The 15,829-nt window shown below is 45.7% G+C and overlaps 1 protein-coding gene across 2 annotated transcripts in view; it reads left to right on the forward strand.

The window, feature by feature from the left end:
- The window catches only part of DOCK1 (dedicator of cytokinesis 1), a 540,207-nt gene that overhangs the window by 120,030 nt on the left and 404,348 nt on the right, over positions 1 to 15,829 (forward strand). For both annotated transcript variants that reach the window (XM_025396230.1, XM_025396231.1), the window contains exons 18-21: positions 243 to 426; positions 5,740 to 5,837; positions 10,885 to 10,974; positions 11,332 to 11,432. In XM_025396230.1, coding sequence (XP_025252015.1) covers positions 243 to 426; positions 5,740 to 5,837; positions 10,885 to 10,974; positions 11,332 to 11,432 — 473 coding nt within the window. The remainder of the gene's footprint in view (positions 1 to 242; positions 427 to 5,739; positions 5,838 to 10,884; positions 10,975 to 11,331; positions 11,433 to 15,829) is intronic.

The raw sequence follows: 15,829 nt of genomic DNA on the forward strand, positions 1-15,829 counted from the left end.
GACCAGCCCTTTTGTTGTTCCTAACAGGAAAAGATGATATACAATATAACAATAGGTGCCATATAAAAATGCCATGAACATGAATTATGCTGCAGGAATAAGGGAAATTGTTAAAATGTGTATTTAATGTGATAAAAAGCAATTATGATGGTTACAAGGATTAGGGGTAACAAAGGATGGCAAAAAATGGTGTGTTGCTGTTTGGGAATTGCCTTTGACATGTGGCATGACTAAACCCGCAGGCCGAGGCGAAGAAGCTGGAAGACGCAGCCACGTACTTGAGTCTGCCCTCCACGAAGGCCGAGTTGGAAGAAAAGGGCCACTCAGCCACGGGCAAGAGTATGCAGAGCCTTGGGAGCTGCACCATTAGCAAGGACTCCTTCCAGATCTCCACGCTCGTGTGCTCCACCAAACTGACCCAGAACGGTGCGTTCGAGAGGAGAAACCCATTCACCCCAGGAGCTCTGCCTCAGTCCCGTCTTTTCCACGCTCCTTCCTGTGTGGAGGTGTCCTCTGTAGGCGTATGAACGTCACCCGTAAGGCATTCATTGCATTGGGCTGTGATGATCTGTCAATGCATAGAAGGTGGCATTCGTTGTAATTTAAAATTCACGCTTCTACTCTGGTCTAAGGGTTATTCTTTTTTTTTTTTTTTTTCCCCCCAGACAAGGTCTCATTCTTGCTCTGTTGCCCAGGCTGGAGTGCAGTGATGTGATCTCAGCTCACTCCAGCCTTGTCCTCCTGGGCTCAGGCCATCCTCCCACCTCAACTTTCCATGTAGCTGGGACCACAGGTGGTGTGCAGCATGATGCTTGGCAGCTAATTTTATTTTTAATTTTTATAGAGATGAGGTCTCACTTTATTGCCCAGGCTATTCCCAAACTCCTGGGCTCAAGCAGACCTCTGGCCTCGGTCTCCCAAAGTGCTAGGATTACAGACATGAGCCACTGTGCCCAGCTGTGTTATTCTTAAAGGGAGATGAAGCAATGGATTTACTTCTTAAAATGATTTTTGGCCAAAGGAAGGTAGCGTGGCATAAAGGAAAGTGCACGAGATTTGGAGTCAGACCAAAGACCTGGAATCGGACCGTAGCCCTGTGTTAACCCTGGGGATGCCCTTGAATAAGGGTCTTCTGCACGTTTCGGAGTCTTATCTTCCTTGTCTGTTGATACGGGAATAGTGCCTGCCTCAAAGGGCTTAGTGAGGGTTACGTGAACAGTGGGCTGGGAGCTCACCTCCCTCTTTATGTCGTCCCCATTCTCAGCTACTCTCTGAGATAATTACCAGTTATCTTTATTTTTAAAAGCTGGTTTGGATGATACTTTCTAGCCCTCCTCGTGGTGTGGGATAAGGCACCCCCTGCTGACTCCCACACCCCAAAGCTCAGCCCTAGTGTGGTAGATCACTCATCCATCAGCTGGTGCCATGCCCTTGTGTGGCAGTTGGCCGACTGCTTTGAGTGCCTGCACCACCACTGCTTGCAGCCTCTCCAGTGACATTGCTGTCCAGCCAGGGGTACTTCTTATTCAGAGCACACTGATGTTGTTGCTGTCACTCTGTCTGGAAGAGGCAGAAATCCTACATTTAAAAATTGCATCTTCCAAATGCAGCCGAATCACAGCTGTGCAGAGTGACTTTATGCTCTCTTGAATCAGAGCTTGAAAACCCAATTTTTTCCTCTTGACTGGTCGATATGGATTTTGATTATTAATGTCTGTTGCTATCAGGAATTGTGTCTCTGGGGGATTGTCTGTAAATCATGGCAGTAGTTTTGGATTTGCCTAAGGGACAGTCATCGTTTGGACTTTAATAGGGTAAATACAGGACAGAAGTAAAGCCATCGTCTGGAAGTCAGGACATTGTAGTGGAGCATGCAGCATGCACTGAGTGTGCTGTGTGTTTGGATGTGCCAGCCCTGAGTCAAATGCTTTTAGATCTTGCTGTTTCTGCACTTTGCACTCTGTTGTTCTGGGCTACACTTTCCCACTGCTGGTCTGCTGAGTAAACTTCTTGGTGTGGGAGCAGTAAGTCTCTCAAGTGCCTTAAGCCTGTTGAGATACTTTTGTATTCCATTTGCATACATGTTTCAAACCATTTATGAAGTGTCCTAGCTTGTGGTTGTGCAGTGGTCTCCATGAGCAAATGAAAAGCCTTAGCTGGGGGTGGGATTCCTGTTCATGCTGCTGATAAAGAATACCTGAGATTGGGCAGTTTACAAAAGAGAGAGGTTTAATGGACTCACAGTTCCATGTGACGGGGGATGCCTCACAATTGTGGTGGAAGGCAAGGAGGAGCAAGTCACCTCTTACATGGATGGCCTCAGGCAAAGAGAGAGAGAGCGCTTGTGCAGGGGAACTCCTCTTTTTAAAACCATCAGATCTCATGAGTCTTATTCACTGTCACGAGAACAGCACAGGAAAGACCTGCCCTCATGATTCAGTTACCTCCCACCAGGTCCCTCCCACAACACGTGGCAATTCAAGATGAGATTTGGGTGGGGACACAGCCAAACCATATCAAGTGGTCTGCAGTGCGGGGCTCAACCTGGGACTTGGTTATGGAAAGGACGCCCCCCTGTGACATGTTAGTCTCTGGATGTGGCCTTGATAGCTCCACTTGCCTGACAGATGACAGCATCCAGAGCCTCATTTAACCCCAAAGTGACATCTCCAGGTGGGGCACACTTCAGCATTTCAGTAGGTGCCATGTGTTGCAGTGCTCATGGTGTAGGAAGCCGTCATCTCATACTTGGGTCATGTTCCAAAAGCATGCTTGGAAGTCATTACTTGGAACTTGATCATCTTTCCCCATTCAAAGCAATGCTCTGAGCTGCGGTTAGGTGATGAGGCCCATCCACAGAATGCTTCTTAACCCTCATGACCCTGGAGAAGGGACTGTGGACCAGGGCATCCCACCCCTGGGGGGTGGGGTCAGTGGCGATCCCTCCTTTCCCCTTCAAGCTCCTTGAGTCTCACCAGCTGCAGAGTAATCCCCTCCCCAGACTGAGGGAGAGGGCACCCTGCTCTCAGCAGCAGCTGTTGCCAGGCAACAAGGAAATTCCGACGTGGTGCCGCTCACCGGGACTGACGGGAAATCTGCCTTTCATTTCACACCAGCCACGGTTCCCCTTCTCAGGATTGTGGCATGTCAGGTGTGTACAAGATGGAGCTGCCCCAAATGGCATCTAAGCATCGACTCCCACATTCTCATTTGAGGGAATCATTTTTCTGAAACCGTGATTTGTTCCTGTGAAGTTCCATTACTTAGGGAAACGCAGTGGCTGAATTATTCATTGAGGTTTGTATTAAACTTCTCTGTCCTCAGCATTATGCTAGATGCTGTGGGGGATATGAAAGAAGTGTAAGACGTGATTCCTCTTCTCAGTTAACTGACTATATAATTAGAAAGGAGTCATGAATATGGGCCGTGAGTCCCAGTAATAAGGGGCTGGGGTGGGCATCTGCCGTGGGCAGCTTCATGGGGTCTGGACAAGCCCTGTTCTCTTCCAACACTCCCTTTGCCCCAAGGTGTTTTACTACTCATTAGCCCAATTGGACTTTGTCTCAAACTTACCGCACAGCGTGCCACCGACTTTGAATGAAGGGGATCCACATTATTAGTGTCTATTAAGGAAATACTGGTAATTCTTGTGAGATGGAAATCTCCCTTAACCCTAGGACCAAACGTGTGTCTGGGCAGGATGGAGCCTTTTCCTCCATGACTTCCCTTTCGCTTAGAAATGAAGACATGTTGGCCAGGTGCAGTGGCTCACACCTGCAATCCCAGCACTTTGGGAGGCTGAGGCGTGAGGCTCACATAAGCCCAGGAGGTTAAGACCAGCCTGGGCAACATGGCGAGTCCCTGTCTCTACTAAAAATTAGCTGTGCAAGGTGGCATGCACCTATAGTCCCAGCAACTTGGAAGGCTGTGGTGGGAGGATCGCTTGAGCCTGGGAGTTAGAGGCTGCATTGAGCCGTTGTTGTGCTCCTACATTCCAGCCTGGATGACGGAGTGAGACCCTGTCTCCAAAAAAAAAAAAAAAAAGGTAAATTGCTCAATTCCTCATCATCTCCTGGGATGACTGCTGCCATTTGTGCTTTTAGACTAGGCATTCTGCTAGGTGCTTTCTACACGTCATGTCAGTTAATTCTTATAGCCACCTTGTGAATCGGGCAGCATCATGCCCATGGTTCAGGTGAGAATATTGAGGTGAAGTTACTTGCCAAGGCCAAGCAACAAGTGGTTGCTGAGTGCTGGTGTTTAAACTCACACTTGGGTGTCTTCCACAGGACCTTTGGGTGCTCCTTTTCTGTCTCCCCATTTTTAACTCTTCCCTTTGTCAGCTGTACTTGGGGGTAGGGTGAAATAAATGAAAATGTATGTTTTGGAGCTTATTGTGTGCATGCCTTTTGTACAATTTGATGCTGAAATTATAATGGATGTCTGTATTTCCTAATTTTCTACCTATAGTCATAATTAGAGGTTTTTTTTTTTTTTCCTTCTTCAGTATTAACTCGGGTTTTGTATTTTGATTCTTTCTTTTATGCAGACAGTTTCTGTTTCTGTAGCTGAAGTTGGTTCTCAAGCATAACGGTAAATTAGATGTACTTTGTTAATGGTATTTTTTCAAGTAATGGGATGTTAATATAACTTCAGGTGAAATTTGGGTAGGCGTATGTACTTTCCTAGGGAGCTTTTGGATCCTGTCTTCTTACCCTAAATGATATCTTGGCCAGGCATGGTGGCTAACACCTGTAGTCCCAGCACTTTGGGAGGCTGAGGTGGGTGGATCACCTGAGATCAGGAGTTTGAGACCAGCCTGGCCAACATGGTGAAACCCTGTCTCTACTAAAACTACAAAAAAAATTAGCTGGGTTTGGTGGCAGGTGCCTATAATCCTAGCTACTCGGGAGGCTGAGGCAGGAGAATCTCTTGAACCCAGGAGGTGGAGGTTGCAGTGAGCCGAGATCGCGCCACTGCACTCCAATCTGGGCAGCAAGAGCGAAACTCCGTCTCAAAAAAAAGAAAAAGAATATCTTGATCCCTTAAACAAAAACATTTCTGGACACTGTCTTCTTCCACATTGAGTCTTTAAAAACCAGTATATTCATTCCTTGCTCTTTCTATAAAAAATGCAACAAACAAAACAACCCTAAGCACCACAAACTTCTATGGAAGCCCAGACATGGTGAGGGCCGGAAGCTCGCTCAGTGCAGGCATGAACCGCAGTGCAGGCGTGGTCTCAGTTGTCCAGAGCTACTGTAGCTGCGGGGACTCTTAACCTTGCAGTCTCAGTACTTTAATTTGTGTTAGTTATTTTATTTATATCATCTATAAAAAAATAGCGGCTTGTTCTTGAGCAGGAAAAACAAATCATTTGGTATCCAGTGCCTGGGCAGCGCTTTCTGGGTGAGCAGGCCTCTTCAGGAGTTGTGGTGCTCTGAAACTGCCTTCTTGTAGAATGGAAAGACAAGTTCTTTTTTAGTTTCCCAAATGTATTTTTAAAGCTGCTACATGGAAATCATTTCATGGTAAATGTCGTTGGGAATAATGAATTCAACCGTACTAGGTGTTAAGTATGTTGCTACAAAGGAATGGAATATTTAGCAGGTGAATCTTTTAAAATAGGGTTGATTTCTCTGTTCACAAAATTTTATAGAGAACCTCACTTAATGCATGATTAACGGAGACAGAACAGAGTTCTTGCTGTGAAGAGCTGATTGTCATTTCTGTTTCCAGTGGACCTTCTGGGGCTCTTGAAGTGGCGCTCCAACACCAGCCTGCTGCAGCAGAACTTGAGGCAGCTGATGAAGGTCGATGGTGGTGAAGTAGTGAAGGTAACGTGGAGCCCAAAGGGACTTTTTGGGTCTTTTTTTGTAAATGTATATTAACAGAGGCCGGGCGCGGTGGCTCACGCCTATAATCCCAGCACTTTGGGAGGTTGAAGCGGGCAGATCACGAGGTCAGGAGATAGAGACCATCCTGGCTAACACAGTGAAACCCCGTCTCTACTAAAAATACAAAAAAATTAGTTGGGCATGGTGGCGGGCGCCTGTAGTCCCAGCTACTCCAGAGCCTGAGGTTGGGGAATGGCGTGAACCCGGGAGGCGGAGCTTGCAGTGAGCAGAGATGGTGCCACTGCACTCCAGCCTGGGCGGCAGAGCCGGACTCCAAAAAAAAAAAAAAAGTATATTAACAGAAGTAGGCAGTGACTCCAAAGGTAGTATAGGATTGTGGTTATACTCCCCTTTAAAAAATAGTGACATATGGGCCAGGAGCGGTGGCTCACGTCTGTAATCTTAGCACTTTGGGAGGCCGAGGCGGGCGGATCCCCTGAGGTCAGGAGTTCGAGACCAGCCTGACCAACATGGAGAAACCCTGTCTCTACTAAAAATACAAAATTAGCCGGGTGTGGTGGCACATGCCTGTAATCCCAGCTACTCGGGAGGCTGAGGCAGGAGAATCGCTTGAACCCGGGAGGCGGAGGTTGCAGTGAGTGAGCCGAGATTGCACCATGACACTCCAGCCTGGGCAACAAGAGCAAAACTCCATCTCAAAAAAATAAAACAAAATAATAGTGACATACACCTCTAGGTGCACAGAGTGCTTCTTGGCTTCTGGTTTTGGGGGGACTGTCTGGGTTAGCCGTGAAGGAGACTAGCTTTGCAATCACCCTCATCGTGGGTTCCATGTCCTCTTCCCACAGGTCCTCGCTGCAGGACTCACAACAGTTCAGTGGCCTTTTTAGGCCTCTCTTTCCCCTGCCATGAGAAGGCGGTAACAGTAGTGCCTTCTGCAGGGTCACTGTGGAGCCTCAGGTCTTTTTACTGTTGTCATGATCCTTGTTACTGCCAGCAACATTCGTACTGGCCCTGGCTTGTGACTCCCTGAGATCCTCTTTAAGTGACCAGGATTGGTCTGTGGTGTGGTAGAAAGATCACGACACAGAGAGACTTGTCTGGGCCGTTTTCCTCCCATGGGTGGCTCTGCAGCAGCGTCGGGTGTAATTATTTATTCGGGCCCTGTGGCCTCAGCATCTTTATCTATGAGATAGGACAGTCATGTTACATGGCCTGAGGTCCCTGGGAGCACTCAGCTTCTGGCATTCTTTATTCTGTAATTGTTTGTGGTTCTGATATTTTCTGCAGTATTAGGCTCTTCTCTGCTCTCAGATACCCCACAATTTGCTGGGACAGCTTTTCGTTGTACGTGAGGAAGCGAATTTCCATTTTTAGTCGATTCTGTTTTTGACCATGGGATGATAAACAGGTCACTGGCATGTGGCGTTCTGTAAGTGTAGGCTTTCCAGCCAGGTCTGTCTGTTGCTGCCTCAGTTCCTCACCCTCTAGGAGAGGTGATTGCAGAAAGAAACTACCTTATCTCTGCAAAAATTAATTACTTAAAATGGCCTTAATTAACCAGCAATGTGCTTCACTTCAGTATCAATTAATTTGGTCGCACCGGTTTCCTGAATCATTGTATAGCCCTTCAGACATGTCCTCGCTAATCTTAAAATTTTAATCATCTTCTCAGTCCTGGTCTTCTTCCAATGGCTTGGACAATGTTAATTGCATTTTAAACTTCCCTGCGTTCTGTAAATTCCCCAATTCAGATGGAAACCAGGTGAATACGTGAATGTAGTTGAGAAGAATCCAGTTAATGAAATTTTGTCCTCTTTCATTTTGAAGTCCCTGTATCATATTAGGAATGAGTTTTATTTCTGATGACCGGTTGCCACAGTTACCTGGAAGAATGTAGAATGATCTTGTCCCATCATTCTCTCCATTTCCTTCATCTCATAGATTCTCACATTTGATTATTCATCCCTGGACATGGCCTTTATACCTTTCCCTTCTTCCCACGCATGCTGGTACCACGCAAGCCTGGGTGACCTGTCCAGCCCTTACCTACCTTGCCTAACTTTGTGCTTTTTCTCTGCTGGCATGTCTGACATGCGCCGTGAACCTGGAGAGTGGAATTGACTTGAGGCCATGGGGCTGTTAATGGCCAGCCGGGACTTGAGGAATTCCCACCTGCATGGGGCTCCTTTTGCACTGTTTAGGGATGCTGATAGATTGTGGGTTTGGTTCTGTTTATTCAAGACCTCCCTTCTGCATATTGATGACTGATAGGAGAGAGATGGCATTGCTTGATAGATTGAGGAAGGTGTTTAGCAAAAGATACGCTGTCCCATTAGATGGAAAATGGAAATGGTGACTTTGGTCCCTTTGAACATGCTCTTAGAGAGAGGGTGGGGTGCCAAATGAAGCCCTTTCATGGCTCTGTGTGAAGGCCCTCCTTCAGGTGCTCGCCCCTGCCCCACTGCAGCTCCGCACCCCAATACGTGCAGCTCCATCTCCCTTTAGTTCTGTTTCTGTGCCACTGACCGTGTCATGTGTCTGGGTGGGACCAGGTGGTCTACTTCAGGGACTTTGCATGAACTGTGACAAGCCAGGTCCTGTCACCTGGGAGCCTGTTGGCAGGGGAACATTCGGCTGTTAGCAGATGGCATCAAGTTTTGACCTTCACAAAGAATTTACGTTCTGAAAATGATGGGAAATGGTACAAAAGTAACAAAGTGATGCAGATCCAAATAGTTAGGAGTTGATTAAGCCCTTGATATCCAGACCAGCATGCCTTTTGGTCAGGGTGGTTTTGTTTGCCACTGTTTGCGTGTGACATTTCCTGGTATAAAGTAGGTGGTGACAGGCACAGCCAAGCATGGAGAGGATTTTACTCCTTCAAGGGTCTCCGATCTCATGTTGGGCATGCCGGGCGTCCTCTCTCCCGAAGGAGGCGGGTGAGGCTCTTGCTGCTGCTGCGGTTCCACGGCACTTCTTTGCAAGCAGGAGTCTCTGGTTTGCTTCTTTAGTCTTGGGGCTATAGCAGTTTGAGATCCTCCGTGCCTCTCCGAAGGCCCCCTGGGTGTCGGGAAGAGGCTGCACAGTCCAGGAGGAATCTGAACCAAACGCCTGACCCAGCCTTCCCTGTGATGTCCTTGCTATGTGATCACCTCACCCATTTATTTTTATTTTTCTTTAAATTACAGTTTCATTGAGATATGATTCACATACCATAAAATTCATCCTTTTACTCAGAAGTTTTTAGTGTCTTCACGGAGTTGTACGACTATTACCATTGTCTAATTTCAAAACACTTTCATCATCCCAAAAGAAACCACATAGCTATCAGCGGTCACTTCCTCCTCTCCCTGTAACCACTAATCTGCTTCCTGTCTCGATGGATTTACCTGTTCTGAATATTTTATGTAAATTGAATCATACGCCCCGTGGCCTTTTGTGTCTGACTTCTCTCACTTAGCATTGTGTCTTCAAGGTATATCAGTGCTGTAGCAACTATCAGTGCTTCACGGCTTTTTTTTTTTTTTTTTTGAGACGAAGTTTCGTTCTTGTTGGCCAGGCTGGAGTGCAATGGCGCAGTCTCAGGATCTTGGCTCACCACAACCTCCGCCTCTCAGGTTCAAGCAATTCTCCTGGGATTACAGGCATGCACCACCATGCCTGGCTTATTTTGTGTTTTTAGTAGAGATGGGGTTTCTCCATGTTGGTTAGGCTGGTCTCAAACTCCCGACCTCAGGTGATCCGGCCTCCTCGGCCTCCTAAAGTGCTGAGATTATAGGTGTGAGCCACTGCGCCTGGCTGCTTCATGCCTTTTTATGGCCAATAACATTCCATCACATGGATAGACCACAGATTGTCTTTCCATTCATTAGTTGACACACATTTGTATTGATTCTGCTTTCTTGGAAATGATGAATAATATTTGTGTACAAGTTATTTTGTGAACATATGTTTCCTTTCTTTTGGAGATATGGCTAGGAATGAAACTGTTGACTCATGGTAAATCTGTGTTTAATTTTTTGAGGAATTGTCAAACTGTTTTTCATAGCAATTGCACAATTGTACATTTCGACCTGCAATGTACAAGGGCTCCAATTTCTCTGCGTTCTTGCCCACACTTCTTCTTATTCTTCTTTTAAACTGTAGGCCAGATAGTGGGTGTGAAGTGATGTCTCATGATGGTTTCCCTTTGTATATCCCTAATGAGTAATCATGATACATCAGTACTTCATGTTTATGGCCAGTATTTCGTTGTGTGGCGTTCTGCCTCTTCTTGACCTTCTCTTGTAATACGGATCATCACTTTAAACACAGTCATCTTCAGGCCATCTTACATTTCCTGCAGGGGAGGATGGGGTGGGACTTGAAGCTGACTTTTAGTGTGACGTGCCTTTGAAGTCTCTTCCTAATTACATGTATGATGCTTTGTCCTTCTTTGCGGTAGAATTTATTTGGTAAATTTTAGTCAGCTGTAACTAATTTCGACATTGTTGTTGAATAAAGTAAGCACCTTCTGGTCCCAAAACTGGGATACTGCTGTGTATTCCAGTTTCAGAATCATGATCCTCTTCCGTGCCTGGGCACCCTGGTTGGTAGAAGGTCCTTTCTTCCGCTCAGCTGGGTCCTGTCCCTATGTAGCTTCTGCCCATTCACTAGCTGGAGTCCTGTACCCAGTGTAGAATGAATCAGATGCATCTTCCCAGAGTTGCCATTCAGCGCTTTGTCACCAGCCTGATGAAAACCAGGAGGAGGGTTGGAAAGGCCGCCTGGGGGAAGCAGTAGGCCCTCTCCTTGCTTTGACCCTCTCCATTTAGCTCTGGTGGCATCATTTCTTTGTTCTGAATTCACTCATCCAAAATTTTTGTCTTGTGCATCTAGTGACTGTGAAAGATCCCGAATGGCTTTATAGGTAGTGTTGGGGGCAAGGTGGGTATTTGGAGTACGGCGGAGATGATAGCTATTCCAGTGTGTCGGGGGAGTCTGGGGGGTTCACACTATCAGCTGACCTTCTGTGTCTATGCAGTTTCTTCAGGACACGTTGGATGCCCTCTTCAACATCATGATGGAGAACTCGGAGAGTGAGACTTTTGACACATTGGTCTTTGATGCTCTGGTAAGAGAGCTTTCCTTCTCATGTGCTTGGATAACAGCGTTCTTTCATGCTGCAGCCTTTGAGGCTGGGGGTGGGCGCTTCGTCACAGTGACTTTGAACGCATTTTCAGTTGTAAATCCAATCAAAGATGAATTGGAGTGGCCAATTTCTTTTTTTCTTTTCTTTTCTTTTTAATTGTAAAACTGTAGTTAGGCAAATGTCATTTCCAGGGTAAGAAGAGGTAGACTAGCCACCAACTTCTATGTGAAAATGTTCTGGTTCATTTCCTAACACAGGGGTGCAAATGGTTCTGATGAAGATTATAAAATGGCTTACATTATGTTATGCTAATGAAAATATTACTGATTAATTTGACAGGTATTTATCATTGGACTGATTGCTGATAGAAAATTTCAGCATTTTAATCCTGTTTTGGAAACTTACATTAAGAAACACTTCAGTGCAACTTTAGCCTACACGTAAGTTCCTACTTTGTTTTAAAATCAGTACCTCTGTTTTTGGTATTTGTGCTGTTTAGAGTCTTTTTCATGTACTTTTGTCTATGACTGTGTATTTACCCCTGCTCAAAACTCTGAGTTTACTGGGATAATTTTTAGTATTGTTTTCCTCTTAACATACCTAAAAACCTTGTTGAAAGAGATATGCGATTAATCATCATAATATTCTGGAATAAGTTCTTGTTCTCCCACACACCTTACATTTATCTTTGAAATCTTCAGTTTATGTTCGATGAAACTGAGCTATGGATGCGGAGTGTCTGACACCACGGCTTCCCCACGAGCCTTTGATGAATGGATAAATGCATGTGTTCCTGTGTTGAGGAGATTGGTTGTTGAGTGTGAATTAGATGCAGTTTTGTACTTTGCAATGTACCTCCTTGCTCTTTAAAGAGCCCCTTCCCTTTTCTTTGACAAGCTTCAGCTGTCACTGTCTTGGATTCCTTCTGTCCACCCTTCTGCCCGTCTGTGCCCCAGAGGTGTAGGAAGACACCAGAGGCTGTGCGTGGTGCCTGGGCCAGCTTAGCAGCGTGCCTGGTGTTGAAGAGCAGAGCCCTGGGGTCTGGAGTCAGGCTGCCTGGGCTTGATGTGCAGCTCTGTCCCTCACAAGCTCTGTTGGGCAAGTTGCTTAACCTCGCTGAGCCTCAGCCTTCTTGTCTGTAATCAGAGCATGATTGTAGGCTCGTGTGGAAATTTTAATAAGTTATTACATGTAGAGTGCTTGGACTAATCCCTGGCACTTAAAAAGCACTAAGCAATTATTGGGTTTCATTATTATTAGATTTATTATGGTGACTTACCGGCTCTTTCATGGTGGAATTTATTGGCATTTATTCAAACTTTTTATTGTGTGAGTTACAGCAAAACATAAAGATTTAAATAGTTTCTTTAAGAACATCCCACTTAGAATCAGTAGAAAGGATTCTCTTTAGTGTGAGTAAATTTAGTTAAAACTCCCTTCTGTGTCATCAACATACTTTGCAAAATACCTGTTTTTCCTCCCTGTGTGCAGTCACGAACTCATGTCAGAGGACTCTGGCCTTCTGAAGCCAGCTGTTAATATACCCCAGTCCTGCGCCTGGATTCTTTGCTGTCTGCCTCGAGTACGTGTTTACTGTAAGGTGGTGGGTGGAACTCCAGGAAGGCTAAGAGCTGTGAGGTCCTCCAGCCTGCGGAACGAGCTGTGACTAGTTCTTTGCACTTGCTTGCTAATAAACGTTTGTTTAAAACATTTTGTTGGCTGAGTGGAGACGCCCGGTGTGTGGGCATGTTGAGTAGTTCCTTACGGACCGTGGGGAGGGTGCATTGCAGGGCACTTCTCCTGGCTCTCGTGACCAAAACGAGCGTGTGGGATTTGCAGAAGTGGCCTGCAGACTGCAGCAAATGTAGCACGCCCTCCAGGTGTGCTCGTTTCCAAAATTCTGCCTCTTGATTGAAATATGGCCAAACAGCTCTTCTCAGATTGGGCTCCTCGCTTGAATTTCAGAAGATGAGAGCCATGAATCAGCTTACCACACCGCAGCCACATCTCTTCATTGGCGCCAGCCTTGCCACGCTATGCTGTTGGGGAAAGAATGATGCAGCCATTCTCATAGGTGGAGAAAGAAAAATGGAGATTTTGACGAGTTTCCTAATGAGACAAACAAAAAGTACTATTTTTTCTTTATGCTGTGATGGGCCTGAGATAAGAATAGTATCCTCATGGCCGGGTGGAGTGGCTCACGCCTGTAATCCCGGCACTTTGGAAGGCCGAGGCAGGTGGATCCCATGAGGCCAGGAGTTGGAGACCAGTCTGGCCAACCTGGTGAAACCCCATCTCTACTACAAATGCAAAAATTAGCTGGGCACGGTGGCACGTGCCTGTAGTCCCAGCTACTCGGGAGGCTGAGGCAGGAGAATCGCTTGAACCCAGAAGGCAGAGGTTGCAGTGAGCTGAGATCGCACCATTGCACTCCAGCGTGGGTGACATTCAAGACTCCATCTCAAAAAAAAAAAAAAAAAAAAAAAAAGAATCCTCTCATTCAATCTTTGGAATCTGCTGGAAAAGAAATTTTTATTTTGGAAAATAAGTATTGTTAGCATGTTTTGGTAAACTGGCAACCTCAGGTGGTTCCTCAGCAGCCCCATGTCTCCACCTTGAAATTCCAGAGGAGTCAGTGGTGATTCAGACAGCTGTGACCACATCATGGAAGGTCGCCCTGCATTGGTGATATGCTTACAGTATTCTCTGGGACAGGCCAAATTCCAGTGCTGAGTATTATGCCAGATTGTCCTTGTCCTCTTCTCCTCTAGAAGGCTTTGGCAGGTACAGGATTACTGTAGACTCTTGTCCATGTAGCCTCTCTCCTTTGGTAAATGTTGAGATCTTTAGCCCTTCTTCCCAAAGAACACCAAGAGAAGGAATGAAAGATTTTGGCAGCAGGCAGTCCTCTTCAGCACCCCGAGCCGTGTCTGCGGCTCCCCTGCGTGGGTAGTTCATGGATGCTGGAGCCCCACTGGACTGAGCAGCACTGGTCCGAGTGAGAAGGAAAGGAGGCGTCAGCTTTGGGGGCTGCTCTTCCATAAAACCAGCATGGCTGGGCTCCTTTTTGTCCATCCTACGGAGCTGCTGCAGGCTCCTCACTGACAACTGGTGCCCCATCTGCTCCGCCCCTCTAGCCAGTGCCAAGGGGGTTGCTGTTTGTGCAGATATAAGATGGCCTGGCAGATTTATTTTTATTTATTTTCTTTTTGCTGTCTAATTCCAGGTTAAGATTCATTTGCTGGTTCTAAGTCCTTCTTTTATTTATTTTCTTTCTTTTTGCTGTCTAATTCCAGGTTAAGATACATTTGTTGGTTCTAAGTCCTTCTCTTTGCAAATTATTATTATTTTTATTTCTTTTTTTTAACTGGTTTGAAGAATTTCCAAAATGTGTTCTATGGAATGTTTATTCCCTGGGATATTAATAGATGTAATAAGAGGGGTGTGGTCCAGTAAGTTTGGGAAAATTAGTAAAACTGAGTGAAGCAGGCTTCGTGCCAGGGCGTGGCATGCTCTCCTGTGCAGTGAGCACCACCCGCAGAGTGGTGGCAAGGTGCGTTTTCCAGCCGATGGAGCTGGACACCATGGCAGGAGGATCTGCAGACCTCACCTCTTCAGAACAGCAAGCAGGAGTTTGACTCTGAGAGCATCAGGGCTCCCTACTAGAGCTCTGGCACCTGATCAGTGTTAGAAGTGGCTTCACATCCACTCAGTCTCCCAAAAAGCTTTTCAGGCCATGGGTGGTGGCTCACACCTGTAATCCTTGCACTTTGGGAGGCCGAGGTGGGCGGATCATTTGAGGTCAGGAGTTCGATACCAGCCTGGCCAACATGGTGAAACCCCATCCCTACTAAAAAAAAAAAATACCAAAAAGTTAGCCTGGTGTGGTGGTAGATGCCTGTAATCCCAGCTGCTGGGAAGGCTGAGGTAGGGGAATCGCTTGAACCTGGGAAGCAGAGGTTGCAGTGAGCCGAGATCGCGGCACTGCACTCCAACCTGGGCAGAGCGAGACTCCGTCTCAAAAAAAAAAAAGCTTTTCATGGTGATGTATTGGTGAAATAGTTACTCTTAGCTCATCCATAATTGCAGTGAAGGTTGCTCTTCTGAGTGTCTCATTCCATAACCTGAGTGAGCAGTCTGGCCTTTACTGGCTCACAACTGAAACAGACATGCTGTCAGTACCCCAGCAGATTGCTTTTATGAATATAAAAGTCTTTCATGTGGCTTTTAAAAAGCCTCAGTGAATCTTGTTGAGTGCATAAGATGTTGGTGACTGGAGACATTTGGTTGGTGGATATTCTTCCTGGTGTCTTACTGGCTGTTCACATGGTGTTAGTTTTTGGAGAATTGTAGTTCAGCTCAATACATTAAAAAATGAAAGTGTGTTGTTGTTAATTTAGTTGTTCTTTTATTATGTGTAAGCTGTTGCTTGAGGGTTATCCTTATGAACAAGGATTATTATTTGATGAGCTAGTAATGGTTGAAAGTGTAGAAGTATGAATGGAATTAAAAATGGCATATCCTCACTACAGCCTCTATCATTTAAAAATAACACATGCTCAACAACAACAACAAAAAACTAAAGAAATCTCACATTACTCAAATGTTATAGTGCAGATGGTAAAAGTTTTCTGTATATAATGCTACACATTGGCGATATCTACTGTGCCAGCATTTATTTCCTGTGTTTATATTAACGTTGTTATTAAGATTATGACTAGTTGTGTATTTTACAAAACAGCATTGTTATTTTTGCTTACTTAAAATTTAAAAACTTTTAAAAATTGTCATAATTTGCATACAACAAAATGCTCATTTCATTTTGTTTGGACAGTTT

This window comes from Theropithecus gelada, chromosome 9, assembly GCF_003255815.1.
Source record: "Theropithecus gelada isolate Dixy chromosome 9, Tgel_1.0, whole genome shotgun sequence".
In the NCBI taxonomy this organism is placed as follows: domain Eukaryota; kingdom Metazoa; phylum Chordata; class Mammalia; order Primates; family Cercopithecidae; genus Theropithecus; species Theropithecus gelada.